This window comes from Pagrus major, chromosome 3, assembly GCF_040436345.1.
Source record: "Pagrus major chromosome 3, Pma_NU_1.0".
NCBI classification, from domain to species: Eukaryota; Metazoa; Chordata; class Actinopteri; order Spariformes; family Sparidae; genus Pagrus; species Pagrus major.
The window spans coordinates 14,369,230-14,390,968 of NC_133217.1; the positions used below are offsets into that span (position 1 = coordinate 14,369,230).

General features: G+C 39.2%; 2 protein-coding genes across 2 annotated transcripts; both read left to right on the plus strand.

Annotated features, from left to right (window-relative positions):
- Positions 1–6,207, plus strand: LOC140993382 (sodium-dependent neutral amino acid transporter B(0)AT1-like). The gene is made up of 12 exons (XM_073462803.1): positions 1–199; positions 879–1,019; positions 2,137–2,274; positions 2,367–2,548; positions 2,630–2,740; positions 2,831–2,943; positions 3,072–3,200; positions 4,613–4,769; positions 4,872–5,076; positions 5,193–5,352; positions 5,748–5,910; positions 6,034–6,207. The coding sequence occupies exons 1-12, from the start codon at positions 1–3 to the stop codon at positions 6,205–6,207; spliced, it is 1,872 nt and encodes a 623-aa protein (XP_073318904.1).
- A 4,926-nt stretch (positions 6,208–11,133) lies between these two features.
- LOC140993384 (sodium-dependent neutral amino acid transporter B(0)AT1-like) lies at positions 11,134–17,569 on the plus strand. Its single transcript, XM_073462804.1, has 12 exons — positions 11,134–11,332; positions 13,654–13,794; positions 13,873–14,010; positions 14,656–14,837; positions 14,919–15,029; positions 15,117–15,229; positions 15,394–15,522; positions 15,848–16,004; positions 16,093–16,297; positions 16,395–16,554; positions 17,098–17,260; positions 17,399–17,569. The coding sequence occupies exons 1-12, from the start codon at positions 11,134–11,136 to the stop codon at positions 17,567–17,569; spliced, it is 1,869 nt and encodes a 622-aa protein (XP_073318905.1).
- Positions 17,570–21,739: the final 4,170 nt, after the last annotated feature.

Sequence of the window (21,739 nt, forward strand, 5' to 3'; positions counted from 1 at the left end):
ATGAGATTTTTAATTCCTAACCCGGGACTAGATGAAAGGATCCCTTCCTATGAGACTCTGGAGAGGATGGAGAAGGAGGAGGGCAGGAACAGGCCCAAGTGGGACAACAAAGCCCAGTACATCTTAACCTGTGTGGGCTACTGCATTGGGATTAGCAATGTGTGGCGATTCCCTTACTTGTGTCAAAGTCATGGAGGAGGTAAGCTCAGATGAAATCCGTGGTGAAGTTGTTGAAGGGTGTGTGACAAATTCAAGTGTGATGGAGGTACGCTGGAGTGACATTTTGCAGTGCAGAATGAGTAGGGGTTTAAACTATAAACTTATTTTACTTTAAATATATAACTCATTCAGATTGTAGAATAAATTATACAATAAAATGCTTTACAGACTTTACATTTGTGATTTTATTACCTTGAATTATAGACTATGGCTGATATGAGGTGTTTAGTTATCAACTTGGATATTGATATGGAAGCCATTTAGAAATGGGAAACTGTTGCCATAGATGCCAAACAATGGCTTGGAAATCTGGTGCCAATTGACGATTTGGTCATTTTAGCTATTTGTGTGTTAAAGTTACATACAGATTAGCACACAGTACAATATTAGCATGAATTTAGTTTAAGGGGAAACTTTATACACTTAGAGGCCCAGCATAAATGTCCCAGGTAAAAGGAAATTACCAATGTGGGGGAGGGGGATTTTAATCAAACAAATCCATAATAATAACAACAATAATGATATTGTCATGGGGCAGCTTTACTATTATACATCCACACTTTATTTGCCTGCTAAAGCATTTTCAGATTCGGGATTCTGGAAAACCCTATGATTATGTTTAATGCAACAATAAAAGTGCATAATCGTACTTTTTCCAGGTGCCTTTATGATTCCCTATTTGATCCTGATGGTGTTGGAAGGATTGCCTCTGCTGCTGCTGGAGTTTGCCATCGGCCAGCGCCTCAGGAAGGGCAGTGTGGGAGTGTGGAGAGCCATCCACCCTTATCTGACTGGCATTGGTAAGCACAACAGCAACAACAAGCTGTTAATGGATATCTGGCTCCCTCCTCTATAAAATGCAACGTTGCAAACAGCCCAATCTGTATAGTTTACAACTACAGTGCCAAATTGTTTGCTTGTTTAACTCAACAAGATGCTGACTTGATTCTACCACATAAATTGGTTGAATATTCTAAGCAAATGTTGGTTTATATTGTGTACAAAATAAAAGAAAACGTGCCACTGCTTATAGGTTTTAGTCTAACTGCATTAACATAACGTTAGTTGGGTGATGGTGGAGTTGATAAATCGCTTTCAAACTTACTTCAAGCCAAACAGAAATCATGCTGATATAACCTAAACAAGCGACCGTTTTGCTATACTGTCCCAAATTGAATTTTGTGTGGTGAAATTTTGGTCATAAGTAGAATGGTAGAAATGGAGTAGAAATAAACTGAAATACCACAATGTAAATTTGGTGTATAATCAATGTGAGGCAGCCCCCACAAAAATGTTTAGCATGGTATTCTTAGAAATACGAGTTGATTGGTGGATTACCTATATGCCAAATTGATGATAACACTGTACAGTTTAATGATGTCTACAGCTTGTGTTCCGGTTGTGATTTTTAGACACATTTAAGGCAAAAACAAAACTACAAGATTTGAGAGCAAAATGTGGCTGGCCCCGGGGTTTGGCTCTCAGGTAATGTTAGCTTATCTCGGCATGGACCAAAAGTTAGTCTGCAACATAACATTCACTAACTTCACACTAACCATGAGTTTTCATTCATTTGTGTCTTACGTAGGTGCAAATACAAAACTTATGTTTCAAGCACAAGGACGATGCACTCTGTCTTGAGCAGGTAGCGAAGCCCATAAGAGGAGCCATACAAATTCGGCATAGTGTGGATGAGGAGATACAGGAATATAGAGGAGGGTCAGTGTTGTCTGCAATTTTGCAAACTGTCACTAATCTGTCACAAATGTTAAACCTACAGTTGTGTTACACAAAACTACTCAACTCCCTTGAACCCAAAAATGGTCAAACTGGCTCAACCCTTACATTTGGGTGGATAATATAATCCAATTTGTGTATTTAAAGTGTGATATCAGTTAATTATTCTGTCCTACTCAGGTATAGCCTCCATGCTGGTGTGCTCATTGATTGTGCTGTACTACAATGCCATAATGGCCTGGATCATTTGGTATCTCTTCAATTCCTTTCAAAACCCGCTGCCTTGGACCCAGTGTCCTCTCAATGACAATGGCACAGGTATTTGAATATACACACAGAGAAACTCAAGCATGTTTAGCAACCAAACTCATGATTAAAACATTTGCTTACCACTGTTTCTTGTCTGGCAGTATTTGTACCAGAGTGTCAACAGAGCTCCACTATGGATTACTACTATTACAGAGTGACTCTGAATACTTCAGCCTCTGTAGATGACTCTGGAGGAATCCACTGGCCCATAGTCGTCTGCCTGCTAGCTGCCTGGACAGTCCTCTGTATCTGCTATGCACGGGGGATCAGCAGTTCAGGCAAGGTCTGTTGAACCGTCTGTAAAACTATATCCATTCCTAAATTCTCACAATTATTTAAGATTTTTTTTTTCTTGTCATGACAGGCAGTGTACATCACAACCAGTCTGCCATACATCGTGCTGGCCATCTTCCTGATCAGAGGACTGACTCTTAAAGGCGCACTGAATGGAATTCAGTTCCTCTTTACACCAGATGTATGTTTCAAATCTCTACTGTAAAAAAAAAAGAAAGACAATTTCATTTCTCATAGCTCAAAGACACACCATATGTCTTGACTCTCGTAGATGGATGAGCTGATGAAACCAACTACTTGGCTGGATGCAGGTGCCCAGGTTTTTTATGCACTCGGTGTGGCATGGGGAAGCCTCATCTCCTTCTCCAGCTACAACCCAGTCCAGTAAGAGATATTTCGAAGTGTAGTTGAAGTATCATTTTTCTCACATTGATTGGAAAAAAAGATAGTAGCCATTCTCGGACACAAAGTCAATGTGTGTCTTGTTTCTTTTGCTTATTTCTTTTCCCAAGCAACAATTGCGTGCAAGATGCTGTGATCCTGTCTGCTGTGACTGGCCTCACCTCAGTCTATGCTGCCACAGTCACCTACTCCATCATTGGCTTCAGGGCCACAGACAGATACGACAACTGTATCAGCGAGTGAGTACAGTTCATGTCAAGGTTATGAAAAGATTGAATGGACCTTTAAAAAAAAAAAGAAAAAAAAGAAATTTTAAAAAATAAACACAAACATTCTCCAGCTATAACTTGAACTCTTATGGAGTATGCGTAGCTCAGTCTTTTTTTTCATGTCTAAATCAATACATTACTCATGCTTGTGAGTTCAAGAAGTTATTGGTTTCTGATGTCATTCCTCCTGGGAGAGTATTTACCAAAGCTAGCTTTGGCTACGCTACCATTGTGGCCTTAGGCAAGGCAGAATTGGTTGGTAGCTTGGTCCACCAGTCTGGTCCAGACAAAAATATCTCAGCAACTTTCGATTGCCCATTTTGTACAGAAATTAACCTAACCAAATAACCTTGGTGATCCCCCAACCTTTGAAGTGTCAAATACTTTCTGATTCAAGTAGATCACAAAAAAATATGTGTCTTGCAAATGTGTTGAGCATTAAATTATTTAAAAGAGAACTGAATGAAAAACAGCTCCTCACCCATTATGTTCCTAAAAAATAACAAGGGAAGTCTTCCACCTTGTACATTCAGCATTGCCCATCTTCTTCTTTGGAATCACAGAATCGGCTCTACATTAAGGAAGGTTGGTGCATAGATGTTACAGTGTGAAGAAAATCATGCCTTCCTCTCTTGGGGACAGTTTTCATAAACTGTAAACTGAAGAACCATATGCATCCCCTGCAAACCCCAAACCCCTCTCAATTGAAACCCTCTACCATAGGAATAAATGACTACAGACCCTACAGACTGGTGTTGACCCACTTGAAGGACCCCTGCTAGACCAGGAAGTTAAAGCTGCCTCAGGGACTGCTGATTCAGTTCTTCTACACTGCAGTAATCCAGTCTTATCTCTATGCATCCGTCACTATCTTGTTTGGACCAACCACCAAACAGGACAGGAACAAAATTCAATCCACAGTCAGGACCAGGCTCAGTAGTCAATGCCATATCCACTGCCCTCCACTCAGTCTTCACACACCTTGGGAATAAGAACAGCTACTGTTTGTAGCCCCCCATGGCTGTGTGCTCAGCCCCCTCCTGTTCACGCTGTATACACATGACTGCAGACTCCCAGACAAAGATACAGAAGTATCTGCTGCTGTACCACCAGACTACAGAGCAGCTTTTTTCGTTAGGCTGGGAGACCCCTTAATTCATCTTCCACGCATCACTATATAAAATAATTTGTTATGTTTGTTTTTTTAAAAGGATTTTATGCTGCATAATTCAATTACGTTCTACAACCCTGGTGAAAAAAACTGAGTCAAATTCCTTGTATGTGTACACATACTTGGCCAATAAAGCTTATTTTGATTCTGAAGAATCTGAACCTTTATATGAATTCCAGTAAAGAGTTTTCTGTGACACATTTCTCCCCAGTAACATCATGACATTATTAAATGCCTTTGACCTTCCTGAAGACAGCATCACTGCAAGCAACTACGAGGCAGCCTTGAATCATTACAACAGATCTGATCCTAATACTGTTCTTGGATTGGACTTCAAAACCTGTGACATGCACAAACTTCTCAGCGAGGTGACAGTATCGACCAATACCATCTGAATATCAGATTCTTAAGTTTGTTTGTTTTTTAGAAGTTTCGTCTTCATTACGATTAATGTGTGTGTGTTTGTGCAGGGAGTGGAGGGAGCAGGTCTGGCCTTCATTGTGTTTACTGAAGCCATCACCAAGATGCCTGGTTCTCCGATCTGGTCTGTCCTCTTCTTCGTCATGCTTTTCTGCTTGGGACTCTCAAGCCAGTTTGGCACCATTGAGGGAGTGGTGGTCCCGCTTAAAGACCTGAATGTATTCCCGAAAAAATGGCCTAATGAGGCCGTGACTGGTAACTTGGTTTTTAAAATTCAACTCACTAAATTCCTCAGCTTTTCAACTCTCAGTGAAACATCTCTGTGTCTGCTTTTACACATACTTCCTTGTTTTTGTGCATGTGTCTTTCAGGAGTAACATGTTTTGTTGCCTTCATCATCTCCCTCCTGTTTGCACAGCAATCAGGGATGTATTGGGTAACTCTTTTTGACAGCTTTGCTGGATCTGTTCCACTTCTCTCAATTGGCTTGATTGAGGTTTTAGCCATTGTTTTCATCTACGGCATAGACAGGTTTGTGCTTATTAAAACTATCTGAGCAACACATTGTCCTTCTGTGTTTGCTCTACATCTTGATATTTGCTGCCTCATGGAGATGCTGTATAAGTCCTGTGTAACCGGGATGTCTTTATGGCACACCGATCAGCCAAAAAACAGTCAAGGTACTGACAAGTGAAGTGAATAACATTGATTAACTCATTACAGTCCATTGCTCTGCTGCTATGTAACTGTGTGTGGGATGGGTGGTGAATGTCAAGCGGCATTCACAAAACTTCCAGGACCCAAACTTTTCCAGAAGAGCACTGCATTGTAATAAGATGTTTAATGTTAATCAATTACCTGTTTTGGTGGTCAGTGTATTTGATTTTTTTTTTTTCAAAACTAATTAAAACCTTCTTTTGTGGTAGGCTCAATAAGGACCTGGAGTTCCTAACTGGACATAAGCCCTCCATCTTCTGGAAGATTTCATGGATGTTCATCAGTCCAGTAGCTATTGCAGTTATTTTAGTTTTCTACCTGGTGACACAAGCCCAACAAGAGCTCACCTATTTAGTCTGGGATCCCAACTATGTAAGGACACAAGCTCTGTGATATATAATGACTACCTTATTACAGTAGTTAAACATACTTCAGCAAAGCTTGGACTGCCATTGCAAACCAAATGCACTTACCATGCTGTTTTGTGGTTAACAGGAGGAGTTCCCGTCTATGGCGACAGTACCATACCCTTCATGGATTAGCGCGGTCATCTTTGTTTTGGCAGGAATCCCCAGTCTGGTAGTGCCTCTGTATGCATTATGTAGGCTGGTCTTCATTCGCTGCAAGGACAAAATAGCATCCAGACAAACAATGAGCCAAATGGCCTAAAATGTTTACAAGTTTTACTTTTCAGAATACAACACAATGGAAGTTTTTTATTTATTTTTTTTTAGATTTTATTGCGTTAGAAATACCATTATTTGAATTGCAATGGTTTGTCTATTTATATGTACAGGTCTATTTATATGCACAGGTTCTTAACGCACAATACTGATGTTTCTATGATGCACTTCAGTTAAGTAATTTCTGCTCATTTTGTGCAAATTTGTGCTGCTGTATAGATATTGTACTTAGTCACTGCACTATTTAGCCTGCTTGAATGGTTTCTTGTTGTATTGTACCTTTCTGAAGAGAGACAAGACAGCATACTGTTACTATCCACCAGGTTTTAGGAGCTATATCATTGTCAAAAACATTTGTTTTACAAAACCATCTGGCTACAAGATGAATTAGCAGGATATCATGTTTACACTTACAAAAAGGCCCCTTGTGTTTGTATGCACCTCCAACAATATGGCAGATAATATTTCACAGAATTGTGGGAAGAACAAAACGTCATTGTAGGTAAAGGAATTTCAATAAAAGACATTCAACCCTTCAGGTTTGTGCCTTATGTCTTCACAACTGCTGTATACAAATTATGCTACAAATGACTCGTAATGAAGATGACCTTCATGACATGGACTTCAAAAGTCATAAACAGATTTGATGTCAAAGTCAAACTAACCTTGGCATCAGTGTGTTGGAATAACCATTCATAAAGTAGGCTATAAATGTTTAAAGACGCAGAAGATGTGGTGCAGCGCATTGACCAAAAGAGGGAGACCTCACACTGACAGATCAGACCACAACATGTTGTAAGGAGTGAAAGGGACAGTGGAATCTTTGACAGCAATGGGTACGCTGCTTTCAGTGTTAAATTATTAACTAAGCACTATTATTGGAGTAAAAAATCACTTGCTCAAGCAGTCATCCAACTGTATAGTTATGGGAATACAATCACACTGATATCAATCACATAATAATTTGCCATTAAATAATAAACAAAGGACGGATCAGCAGTTTTTAGTGTTAATACAGTAAGCAATAAATAACATCATAACTTATAATAAGTAACTTAAATAACTAATAACTAAAAGTTTATTGAAGTCAGCTTAACTGAACTTTGCCTCTTGATCAACCACCAGACTATTGTCCTCTGATGAATCACAAGATAATGATAAAAGCAAGAAATCTTATATAATAACTGAATCATTTATAACACATGATGATAACACATGAAGTCATCTGTTAGAGCCCGGTACACACTATCTATAGACCTAAAGGCCCATCAATGGTTCCATCAGTCAATAAATAAATGCTGGAGTGGTTTCAGAAGTGAGAGATATAATGAAATGTACTCAAATTTCATATACACCGATCAGGCATAACATTATGACCACCTGCCTAATATTGTGAAGGTTCCCCTTGTGCAGCAAAAACAGCTCTGACCTGTCAAGACATGGACTTAAGAACTCTGAGGGTGTCCTGTGGTGTCTGGCACCAGGGCGTTTTATAGTGGATCCTCTGGGTCCTGTATGTTGGGGGGTGGGGCTCCATGGATCAGACCTGCTCGATCAGATTGGGATCTGGGGAATTTGGAGGCCTTGTCAACACCTTGGGCCCTTTATTGTGTTCCTCGAGCTGTTCCTGAGCAGTGTTTGCGGTGTGTCAGGGCACATTGTCCTGCTGGGGGGCCACTGCCATCGGGTAGTGTTGTTGTGATGAGGGCGTGTACTTGGTCCACAACAGTGTTTGGATGGGTGGTGCTTGCAAGTGGCATTCATATGAATGCCAGCACCCAAGGTTTCCCAGCAGAACATCGCATTGTGATGAGATGATCAATGTTATTCATGTCACCTGTCAGTGGTTTTAATGTTGTGGCTGATCGGTGTATACATATATGTACATATATATATGTGACATGTAACAAGGAATGTTGTGCATACAATCAACAAAATACAGTGTAATTATTTTGGCCATCAATAAAATATTTAACAGGTAGAAGATAAGAGGATAAGATAACCCTTTATTGAACCACCAGCTGGGAAATGCAGGTGTTACAGCAGCTCAAGGACAGAGATAAGTACCTATAAATAGAGAAAATAAATGATTAAAAGTTTATGAAATAAAAATAAGAATAAAATAGAAAACTATACAGGGACAACTAGAACTAAAGTGCAATATTACTGGCAGTAGCAGTACACAATACCCACAACTAGTGTTGTACTTGAACTAATAGTGCAATATAAGAGCAAAGTGAGTGTTGTGATTTATTAGCAGCAAAGTCAGCAAAGTATAACACATGTAAGAGTAATATGATACCGTCAGCAAAAACTACTATCATGGTCTGCCAGAATATCATGTAATATGATTATGTATCTTTACTTGGAACAGTCTTCATTATACCTTATGATATTCTGATGACCACAAGTACTAGAATAGAGTTAAACTATGTGTGATAGATTTGGACAGAGTGGCAGTCAATAAGTGAAACCTCTGTAAAAGCCTTTGTGAGGATACAGTTGAGGTAATGTTGAAAGAGCAACGACCAATGGGGAAACAGCAACACTCGACTGATGAAGGGTGTACCATCATCACCCACTCAGTAAGTCAGGGACAGACTTTTGTGTTTTTAGAGCTGGACCCACTTTGTTGAGGTCCTGCCAAAGACGGCAACATTTACTGGATGTTTATAAAATAATGGAAAAATACAAGGTAACAGTACCCATGCTACTCATGCCCATTCTACATCGAGAACGCGCAATTCTTGTAATTCTTTGGTTGTATAAACATGGTTAAATGCACTTCTTGTAAGTGGCTTTAGGTACAAGCTTCAGCTGAACAAATGTCATGTAATAAAAACAAAAAAAATAAAAGACCTCTTTGAATTGTTGTTGTCTGGGAAGCATTACTGCAGTCAAGAAGATCTACTTCCCTAAAGACAACTGTTCGAACAAGGACACTGGCGAAGCTCCTGATAGACTCTAATGTTCCCTGATGCCAAATATGTCCACCCTTCCACCTGTTTTCCTTTAATATTTGCACCATATTGTACTACATCTTTTGTTGTATATAATCATGTTGAGCACCAGTGGAAGCAACAAAGCATTTCACTGCACAATATAGAGATATGCTGAACATGCGACTTGAACAGGTGCAATGTAAAAGATAAGGCCCCAATTTTAGTGTAAAACATTAACAACAAATCATGAAAAAAGTTTTAATATTAAAGAACCAGTGTGTAGGATTTAATTAACGGGTTATGGAAACTAAGATGAGCTTTATTGCCTTGTTAACTCATTGTAAAACACACTTCAACTATCTATTTTTCTTTTGACAATCATCTCTGGCTTGGTCGAAATAAATCCTCAATTCAAGGTAGATGTGAAAATATTTCGGTTCTAATCATACCATTTTCACCCACTGCTCATGCCCGACTCCCTCTCATCCCTGGAGTCATAGTTCTGGTCAGAGCCACTTTAAATCGCCTCTGTACTGTATCCAGGCAAACTTCAATCAGCTTATAAAGCCAGTAGCTTTACAGTTAACCAAGCTAACTACCTAACGGCTGCTAGCTACAGCTAACAATAGCTGTAGCAAAGAGTGTAGAGGGCTGTGGGAGTCCTAAAACCCAGAAATGAGTTAGCATTGTAGAACTTCCAGTTCGCTTGTCTCAAAGTTGACATGGTTTTTGAATGGGTTTTTAGTTAAATGCCTGAAATAAGGTCTGTGGTTACAACAGGCTGAAGATATTTACACGTGTTGTTTTCACAGGCTTATTTTTTAGGCAATAATCCATAATCCAATTACGAAGAAAAACCCATCTGCTTTTTGTTGAGGGAACCAGGGCGATGCTAACTTCTGGGTTAGCTACCTTCAACAGGTGGCTAAAGTATATCTTACGTGTTACACCTTTAAACTGAACTTCAAGGTGGGCCTCAAGATTAGATAGTAAAGCAGGACTCACCTTAAGGCCCTTATCATCTCAGTTGCTAGCTCAGTTAATATTGTGTTTTAGTGTTAAATCCCAAACAAAGCTGCAAAAAAGTAGCCCAACCACTGTACACACATGGCTGGAACTTTTGGGGGTGTCTGGAGATCTGGGGTACGGCAGGTGCCCACTTTGGCCAGTTGGTAAACCAGTTGGTATGCCTGTTCTAATAGGTGTAAAGAGAAAACAAAGCATATCAATCCCAACAGTAAGTTGATTGATGTACAATACCTTCGTAGAAAAATTAACAATGACAAGGACAATTAGAAATAGTTTCTACTGTCAGATTTAAGTATTAACTGAATCTGAACATTTTTGTTTTTTTTAAATCATCACTTACCTTCAATTCTGTCTGAATGAGTTCATAAATCCAGTGACATGCAGGTTTTCTTCTTCTTGGCCTCTTTGGAGCTTTCAGTAACTGTCTAGTTAGAGGCAGTGTGGCAAACCATGTGTGTTTAATTTCCTTGAAGCAACAACTGTGAACAGGAACTGTTCTCGCCATCATCAATGACGGTACCTCAAATTATTATGCAACAGTTATCTTCCCCATTATCTGCCTCAGGGCCGCACAACAGTATGAGTAGCGTATAGGTCAACACTCACTGACCTATATGTTACTCATATGAAATGAATTGAGAGGTGGGGTACTCCAGGGACCAGTGGAGTCAAAATCAGGATCTTCTTTCTGTGAGGGGACAGTGATTATTACAATCGTTTTATATGTTTATGCATGTTTAATATTCATATGTTTGATTAGATTTAATGACTGAATGCTGATATCAAAACAGAAGTCCAAAGTGTGCACTGACTAATCTGTGAACTGCACCAATAAAGTAAAAGATCATAAACTTGTTTCAAGACTGCCGAGTGCATACACTGAGCCTTCACTTTGACTTCCAGGAACGAAACTGCAACATCTCTGCTTCAGCTGGGTCGCCATGAGACTGGTATTCCCTAACCCGGGACTGGATCAGAGGATCCCTACCTATGAGGACATTGAGAGGATGGAGAAGGAGGAGGCCGGGGACAGGCCCAAGTGGGACAACAAAGCCCAGTACATCTTAACCTGTGTGGGCTTCTGCATTGGGATTGGCAACGTGTGGCGATTCCCTTACTTGTGTCAAAGTCATGGAGGAGGTAAGCTCAGATGAAAATGGTTAAGGGACATGATATGGTTAAGATGTCCATAGACTGTCAATCCTGCAATTATTGTTTGACAAATTAAAGTGTGGTTTGCATGCAGGACTACCCTCCTATATATACCTTTTTGGTATTTTTTGTATCTTACAAATATGATTTGCAGCAGAATTGTAGTATAAAAAGGGCACTAATGATATTAGATATCCAAAGTGTAGAATGAGCCACAGGGGATGAAACAGTTGAATCTGGTTATTTGATTTTTAACTAAATATTCAAGCCCTTATGCAATCCTCATGTCATGGATTGTACACATGGAAAATTCCCATGTGTGGCTGGAGAGTGTCCATGGCGTCAGACACTGATAGACAGCTGTAAAACTACAGCTTAGAGGGAAGTGAAGAGTGAGAAGAGAGAGTGAAGTTTTACAATACTGCCCTGGGTCATACAATATAATCCTATATCCAGTAAATTTGTGTTTTTATTACGTCAAAAGATGAACTTTGGCTGATGTGACCTGTTTGATGTTCAACTTGGATGCTTACAAGGAAAAGGTTGACAACTGGGAAACTGTAATTATGGTCAATTCAACAGGAAAACATTGCATGAATGCAGCAGTGGAGCCACAATTGCCTCAATTTGATAGACTAAAACAAGCAAGCCTTCATGCTTTCTTGCTAGCTTGTTAATTACCAGCAACTCGGACTACGATATACATCTGTGTTATACTTTTCACTCCACTCCACTTATTTGATAATTTAAGAAAAGATAATTGAAATTGGCTCCACCCATACAAGTTTTTTTTACGTTTCACATGTGATTGGTCATTTTTTCACATACAAATGAACATTTCCACATAAGAAATATACATTTCCCCATGTGAATTAGACATGTTCATTTGTGTTTGGTTTTTTCCACATATACACTTTTAACACTTTTGTACTTTTACTTTATATGTTTTAATGCATATAATGTTTTACTTGTTACAGAGTATTTCTAGACTGTTATAACTAACTATAACTTTTTTTTAACTTAAGTAAAATGATCTGAATACATCTTCCACAGCTGCAGTGTACGCCGCTTAGCAATCTTCATTATAATGAAGGCGAGGCTTTGTGGGACAAATTTACAGCCCAGACCAAAACATTATATTCAATATCCAAGCTTTATTTGCCTGCTAAAGCCTTTTTATTTTGGGATGCTGAAAAAAAAACTATGATTGTGATTAATGCAACAAAATAAATATATAATTGTTCTCCTGATCATATGTTTCCAAGGTGCCTTTTTGATTCCTTACTTGATCCTGTTGGTGCTAATATTCAAGCCCTTATGCAATCCTCATGTCATGGATTGTACACATGGAAAATTCCCATGTGTGGCTGGAGAGTGTCCATGGCGTCAGACACTGATAGACAGCTGTAAAACTACAGCTTAGAGGGAAGTGAAGAGTGAGAAGAGAGAGTGAAGTTTTACAATACTGCCCTGGGTCATACAATATAATCCTATATCCAGTAAATTTGTGTTTTTATTACGTCAAAAGATGAACTTTGGCTGATGTGACCTGTTTGATGTTCAACTTGGATGCTTACAAGGAAAAGGTTGACAACTGGGAAACTGTAATTATGGTCAATTCAACAGGAAAACATTGCATGAATGCAGCAGTGGAGCCACAATTGCCTCAATTTGATAGACTAAAACAAGCAAGCCTTCATGCTTTCTTGCTAGCTTGTTAATTACCAGCAACTCGGACTACGATATACATCTGTGTTATACTTTTCACTCCACTCCACTTATTTGATAATTTAAGAAAAGATAATTGAAATTGGCTCCACCCATACAAGTTTTTTTTACGTTTCACATGTGATTGGTCATTTTTTCACATACAAATGAACATTTCCACATAAGAAATATACATTTCCCCATGTGAATTAGACATGTTCATTTGTGTTTGGTTTTTTCCACATATACACTTTTAACACTTTTGTACTTTTACTTTATATGTTTTAATGCATATAATGTTTTACTTGTTACAGAGTATTTCTAGACTGTTATAACTAACTATAACTTTTTTTTAACTTAAGTAAAATGATCTGAATACATCTTCCACAGCTGCAGTGTACGCCGCTTAGCAATCTTCATTATAATGAAGGCGAGGCTTTGTGGGACAAATTTACAGCCCAGACCAAAACATTATATTCAATATCCAAGCTTTATTTGCCTGCTAAAGCCTTTTTATTTTGGGATGCTGAAAAAAAAACTATGATTGTGATTAATGCAACAAAATAAATATATAATTGTTCTCCTGATCATATGTTTCCAAGGTGCCTTTTTGATTCCTTACTTGATCCTGTTGGTGCTGGAAGGAATGCCTCTGCTGCTGCTGGAGTTTGCCATCGGCCAGCGTCTCAGGAAAGGCAGCGTCGGAGTGTGGAGGGCCATCAACCCTTATCTGACTGGCGTTGGTAAGCACAACAGCAACACAAAACTGTTCATGTAAAGCCTGTAAGTGTGATATCAGTTAATGATTATGTCCTACACAGGTATAGCCTCCATGCTGGTTTCCTTGTTGATTGGACTGTACTACAACACCTTGATAGCCTGGATCATGTGGTACCTCTTCAATTCCTTTCAAAACCCGCTGCCTTGGACCCAGTGTCCTCTCAATGAAAATGGGACAGGTATTTGAATATAGACACAGAGATACTCTAGCACATTAAAGGTACACCACGCATTTTTTTTTTGAAAAAAACAAACAAAAACAAAACAATGTACAGACTCATACAACAGAAGTCCCTCTCAAACATCACTAATGACGTACTATATGTGTGCAGTTGTGTCCGTATCTGGAGAGGTCCTGCCCTCTGTTTCTCAGCATCAACCATTTGGGCTGAGGGTGTCTAGCACCCATCCCGTAACAATGATGTGGGGACTTTCTTAAAAAAAGTATCAACAAGGTTTAATCGCTGTCTCCCTTCTATACTCTCGGCCTATCATGACTATATAATGAGCTTCAGGTCTGTGAGCCTGTTTGACCGAGGGCAGGAATGAGCTACACACACACAAACACAGAGCAGAAAGACAAATGAAATCTGAAAATCCACATTCCCTGCTTTGTTCTCACCAATGCTGCTTGCTCTCATGCTTGATCACTGATCAAGAGAGATCACTCTCTCTCTGTCTTGCTTGTTGAGCCAGCGAGGATGGGCAAATGTTGAATGCTGTTTTGTACAAACAGCAAACAACAAATCCTGCACAGTATGCCTTTAATAACTCACAATCTACTCATGATTAAAACATTTGCACCACTGTTTTTTGCTCGACAGGATTTGTATCAGAGTGTCAACGGAGCTCCACTGTGGATTACTACTTCTACAGAGTGACTCTAAATAGTTCGGCCTCTATAGATGACTCTGGAGGAATCCACTGGCCCATCGTACTCTGCCTGCTTTCTGCCTGGACAGTCATCTGTATCTGTTACATACGGGGGATCAGCACTTCAGGCAAGGTTTGTCAAACTGTCAGACAAACCATATCCAACCCTAAATAATCACAACTATTAACTTTTGTTTTCCTGTAATGACCTCAGGCAGTGTACGTCACAGCCATTCTGCCTTACATCGTGCTGGCTATTTTCCTGGTCCGAGGACTGACTCTTAAAGGCGCCCTGAATGGAGTAAAGTTCCTCTTCACACCAGACGTATGTTTCCAATCACTAAAGTAAACAAAGCCAATTATATATCACATAGCTTGAAGCTACATTGCACTGTATGTTTTGCTCTTATAGGTCGACGAGTTGATTAATCCAAGCACTTGGCTTGATGCAGGTGCCCAGGTCTTTTACGCCTTTAGCTTAGCATGGGGAGGCCTCATTTCCTTCTCAAGCTACAACCCTGTTCAGTAAGAGATATTTATTTAAGGACCTGTTGTGTTTTATAACCTCACAGCAGTTCTCTCTTTTTTATTTAGCTCAAAAAAACAAAAAAACAAAACAAAACAAACGATAGTAGCCTTACTTGGCTATTGAGTGTCCTGAATCTTTTGCTTTATTTCCTTTCCAAAAGCAACAACTGTATGCAAGATGCTGTGATCCTGTCTGCTATAACTGGCTTCACCTCAATCTATGCTGCCACAGTCACCTACACCATCATTGGCTTCAGGGCCACAGACAGATATGACAACTGTATCAGCGAGTGAGTCTTCACAGGGTGGGGGTTTCAATGTTTTTGGAACAGAGCGGTCTGAAAAGTATATTCTACATTTGAAAGGCACAATTACAAAATAAACAAAGGGGTACTCCCAACCAAACACTGAAACACAAGTTTGGAGAAATTGATCATTTCTAATGCTGCTGATCAGTAATGTCTTAAAAATAAAACTGTTTTTCAATATTTTAAATTACAAATTACAATTTGACTTCAATTATGTGTACATACTTCACTTGTAGGTTCAAAAAGTATTTGTAATGTTTACTACAGCGATGTAAAGTCTCTAATCGGTGACTTACTTTCTCCCCAGTAACATCGTGACATTATCAAATGCATTTGACCTTCCTGAAGACAGCATCACTGCAAGCAACTACGAGGCAGCCTTGAATCATTACAACAGATCTGATCCTAATACTGTTCTTGGATTGGACTTCAAAATCTGTGACATGCAGAAACTTCTCAGTGAGGTGACAGTATTGATGAAAATCTAGCACATTCACAATTATTTTTTGTTTTTTTGTCTTATCTATCTTGTGTTGACTTGTGTTTGTGCAGGGAGTGGAGGGAACCGGTCTGGCCTTCATTGTGTTTACTGAAGCCATCACCAAGATGCCTGGTTCTCCGATCTGGTCTGTCCTCTTCTTCGTCATGCTTCTCTGCTTGGGACTCTCAACCTTGTTTGGCAACATTGAGGGAGTGGTGGTCCCGCTGAGAGACCTGAATATTTTACCTAAAAAATGGCCCCAAGAAGCAGTAACCGGTATTCTGTTTTTTGTAGTTAGAACCACTGACACATTTGCTCTGGAACCCCAAATGAAGTGATTGTCTGACATTTTTTTTATGCATGTGTGTTTCAGGAGTAACATGTTTTGTCGCCTTCATCATCTGCCTCCTGTTTGCGCAGAATTCAGGGGTGTATTGGGTAACTCTCTTTGACAACTTTGCTGGATCTGTTCCACTGCTGACCATTGGATTGTTTGAGATGATAGCTGTTGTTTACATCTACGGTATAGACAGGTTTGTGTGCTAAGCTCTTTTTTTTTTTTTTTGCTTAACATGGTATTGTATAATATTGTCAAAATAATACAACTAAATACCAGCAGTCACATATCTGCACTCTGTTCTATGAAAAGAATGAAGAATATCCTGCTTTTTGAGTTTGAAGTGACAGCTGTTATTGAGCATACTCCATGAACATGGCTGGGATCCTTTCATGAAATATGAAAGATAATGATTTTATTTAACTTTTTGCACATTTAACATACAACAGTATGTGTAGTTTAAGTTGCATCTATCAATAATGTATATTAACAACTGAAATAATTACTTCTTGTGTTCCTACTGTAACAAATCTACAGATTATTTTCACCTGACTTTGCAGTTCCCCTCTGCTTCATATACTATTTAGTGTCTTACAGCTCATTGTTTTGGTTTAATGGCCACGATTAATATCTTTAAATGGTACACAATGCTTCTTGGCCAGGACAACCATGTGTACTTTGCTGAAAAAATAAAGTTATGCAATATATAATAATTAATTAAAACCTTTTTGTGTGATAGGTTCAACGAGGACCTGAAGTTCATGATTGGACATAAGCCTTCCATCTTCTGGCAGGTTTCATGGAGGTTCATCAGTCCACTAATTGTTCTGGTTATTTTAGTTTTCTATCTGGTGACAGAAACCCAAGAAGAGCTCACCTATTTAGTCTGGGATCCCAACTCTGTAAGCACACAAGCTTGTTACCTCATTTGTCATGTTGCAAAGTAGACAAATTCATGATGTATCAGACTTTTTCATGGTAAATCTTGTTGATATAACAGCACATGGTAGTAACAAATTATTCTGTTTTATGGTTAACAGGAGAAGTTCCCGTCTATGGCATTAGTACCATACCCTACATGGATCAACGCAGTCATCTTTGTTTTGGCAGGAATCCCCAGTCTGGCAGTCCCTGTGTATGCGTTATGTAGGCTGGTGTTTGTTCACTGCAAGAAGAAAACAGCGTCCAGAGAAAAAAGCCAACTGCCCTAAACTGTTTCAAAGTCAGACAGTGGTTTGTGTATTTATATCAATGCACAAGTTCATAAAGGTACAATATGTAAGAATTGCCCACCTGTCAAATTACTTAAAACAACAGGGGCAGCAAATCACCAGAGTGACATGGCTGCCATAGCTAATTAGCTCAGTTAGCGGTGCAGCTAGCGGTCCGGACTGTGAATTTGGAGCACCGTGGGAACGTTAGTGTTTTCACCAGTAGTAAAGGAGCTTTGGACTGGGATGGGCTGGGGCGAGCTGGTTAGCATGCTGTCTACAGTAGATACTTCTTAAACACATAGACATCATAATGTCAAATCTGTTATTTCTTCACATTCTGCTAATAGTTTTGGTTAAAATTTGAATATTTTCAACTAAAATTCATACATATTGCACCTTTAAGGCAGATTTTGAACTTGTATTGATGCACTTTAGTAAATTCTCCATATTTCTGCTCATGTTTTGTGCAACTTAATGGCTGCCCTATAATATAGCTATACTGTATCTTTTTTCTCACTGGAGACAAAACAAAATATTCTGCTCATCCACCTTAGTTGTATACCTGGAGCAAGTCGCATATAATGTTTTACATGAACATATCTTACTTGTGTGTTTTGCCATTAAATATTTTTGTCTCATTAAAATGTAAAGTTATTAACCTAATTTCTTTACAGTATTTCGCCTGCATTACATGAACTGTCTACAACTGGGAATGATATGAAAATTAAAAACATACTCATCTTAAGAGAAACTCTCAAAGACATGAAAAATCCATGAGCATATAGTCTCATATATAGTCTGTGGTGTGTTTAAGGGCACATTTAATCATAGACATGAAGGGACAAGAAGCCATGCAGTTGTTTGGCGTTTACTGCTGCACCTGGGTTGAGCCACACAGTGGAGACTTAAGAGCCAAACATGTCATTGTTGGTGTGAACGTTTTTGGTTTTTTTTTTTTTTTTTTTTTTTTTTTTTACAGTTTCTGAGGAAGACCACACGATAGTAATGCGTAATACATGTTCTGTAAGGGTTCAGAGAGGAGGGAAAATGTCTATGAGTTTCAACACAATCCTATCAGAGCTGTGGAATATGAAATCATGTATCTTTGCTCACTACATCTTAGCCTTTCTTACCCTCAGATAAACTGCAGGTTATTAACTTATTTTTAAAATGCAAAAATGTTAACTAATCTGTTAACTGATCGGTATCAGCCATGAAGACAAGGACATTGTCAGTTATTGGTATTGGGGGGGAAAAAATCCATATTTCATATCCCTAGTTTTAGGCATTAATATAATAGGTAGCTTAAACAAGATACTGCCATTTAACACATCATATTTTTCACCAACTCATTGTTTGAAATTATTAAGGTATCATAAAGCTGCTCAGCTTTAAACCTAAATATTCATGAGTGTTTAAAGCTGCACTGATCAATATTTTGATGGTAAAGGGTTGGTTCACAATTTTTCAAGTCTCTCCTAGGGATGGGGGAAAATCCAGTCTTTCTTTTGTATTTATAAATTAATCTGAAGCTGCAATAAGGCTACAGAAGTCTGAGATTCTCATATCAAGTTTGTATCTTCCAAAGTTGTAAAACTCCTCTTTTTGTTTAACAGTGTTTCCTTGTTAAGCTGCAATTGAAGGAAAGCATGGTAATGGGTTAGGTTTCCTGTCTCTATTCACTTTGGGAGAGGCAGGGTACGGCCTGGACAGATCAACAGTCTGTCACATCGCTGACATGTATAGAAAGACAACACTTAGATTTATATGAATAAATTAGAAACTCATCCAAACTGCACATCTTTGAAATGGAGGAGCCTGAGAAAAACCACCATAGACACTGGAAGAATATGAACTCTTGATTAGGTTTAGGCAATAAAAATACTTTGTAAGGTTTAGGCGATAAAAATACCCATATACACAACCTTTCACTATAATTGTTTAACTCTACTGTTTTTCCCCTCCCTTTTAGTTAAATCTGTGCATATGTAGCAGAACGGAGCTGTCTTATATTCTGCTCCAGTTTACGTGGGCCCATATGTTTCTGCTCTCAATTGCTCTGTGATCAATAGCCAATCATGCATGCAGGCATTCTATTAAGGTAGGTAGTGGTCCTCTTGGCTCTCACTCTGTCGCTGTAAGCACACCTCACTTCGGGTGCACCCGATGTCCGCTACCATCGCAGATGCCTGTTGTGGACCCTCTCCCCTTCCTCAGATGTGACGCTCTCACCGATCGCTGCTGGAATTTGTTCATAGTGGCGGAATTGCACCATAGGCTCTCGTCTGCTCCCTTCCCCGGGCTCACAGGCATGGCTGGATCGGGACTGCAGGTTGGTGTTGGTGGTCAGCAGCCTCACTGGGAAGTGTAGCAGCTACTCTGGCTCATGTTTTACTACGCTGATGCTTTGCTTACCGCTGCTTTGCTTACCGTTGGTTTTGCTTACCATTGCTTTGCTTACCATTGGTTTTGCCCACTTGTTGAGAGTGGGGCTTAACTCTTCATTTTGTGTTTGTTTAATTTCGAACTGCCTCACTGCCTCTAACCCCATTAATATTGTTTTGTGTAGTTGATTCTGTTTATTTTCTTTATCTTATTTCATTTGTTTTGTTGATTTCTCATTTACCCATACCTGGCTGCTTAGCCCCACCATTAATCTGGTTTTGTGATATTTATTTCGTAAACTGTATCTTATTTCTTTTGCTATTCTGCTGTTAATTGACACTTTAAGTGGTCGGTCCTTCTCCGTGGGCAGGAGGTCCATTGTGCTGTTATAGCTGCTAAGCAGCATTTAGTGTTGCAGCATTTAGTCAGTGTAATACAGTGCTTTGTTTGTGAGTGATGTCCCACTAACTATATTTTGTCCCCTTTCTGTTTTAGAAGCTGAAAGCCTAAGGTGGTGGGGGTTGGTGTCTTCTGGTGGTGGTGTCCCCTTCCTGTGTGCTGTGTGTAGTTGTCTACCCCGGGTGTGATCCTTCACGGGTGTGGATGCGTGTGCACGTGTGATTGGGATGACTCTCTCCCGGATACCTCACTCCTGGTGGCCCACCTCTCCACTGGTAAGCGTCAGCTTCAGCCATTTTCTTTGCCCCTCCATAATTATTGTCTATATTGTGTTTACTGGTATTTTTGTTATTGTGAGATTGTTAAAAATAAAGAATCATTGTTTTATGGAACCATGTCTCTTGCCTCATAGTATTACGAACCTGTATGCCTTTGAGTGATCAGTCTTGTTCTAAAGTAGAATATTATTCCTTGGGTGAAATTCCCAGGGTGGCGTTGAGTAAGACTTGACTAGTGTAACATTCTGTTCTCAGGTCTGCTCAAAAATGTTGATATTAACTTGTACAGACTGTACAGAAAACCACTGGCAGTGATCAAAGAGGAGCAAGAAAAGGCATTTGGGCTTTTTTGAAACTTTTATCCACTTGCTCTGGACATACTGTGTTGAGGGATGGTACCAAAATGTTACCCTGGTTGAGCGCTCACATCCAAAATTCAGCAAGAGAAACTCTGAAATAGCTTCTCTGAAATAAACTACGATATCTATTTCACTTTATTACTGTCTCATCATTATGTTTTTGCTTTAAATGTTTATTCCAAGTGTATGTATTCATTTTTCCACGCGTTTGCTTTTACTCTCCTTAAAACACTCCCTGTTGAATTTCAACATACAAACTTTACTGTGCGAATACATTTTGAATAATTGAATAAAGACAATTATTGTCTTAAACTGCCATTATGTCTTTTTTATATCAGCTCCATCCAAACAGTTTGCTTCAGGTTAGTTGAACATTGACACAGAATCACCAGGTTATCCATTATTCAAGGAACAGCATGCTCCCAATTAATCCTCATATCTGATGTTTTCACTTCCTTCTTGGGGGCCTGATTTCTTAAACTGCACCTGATAGGACATTTCATAAAAGGTCAGCCCACTAAACAGAATAAGACAGATGGCTGGAGAGGAGCACTGGACAGCATTTAGACTAAACCACTCAAGATGATGTTTCTTCTGACATTTGCTGACCTGTGATTGGGTGAAGGACTTTGGATGGAATAAAAATATAAACTTTTATTTAGTTTGACTGATTGAAGTGTATGCTAGGATTAGGAGAGCTGCATCCTTGTAATTGACCTGGACTTGCTGAGCCATTTTACCAGCTC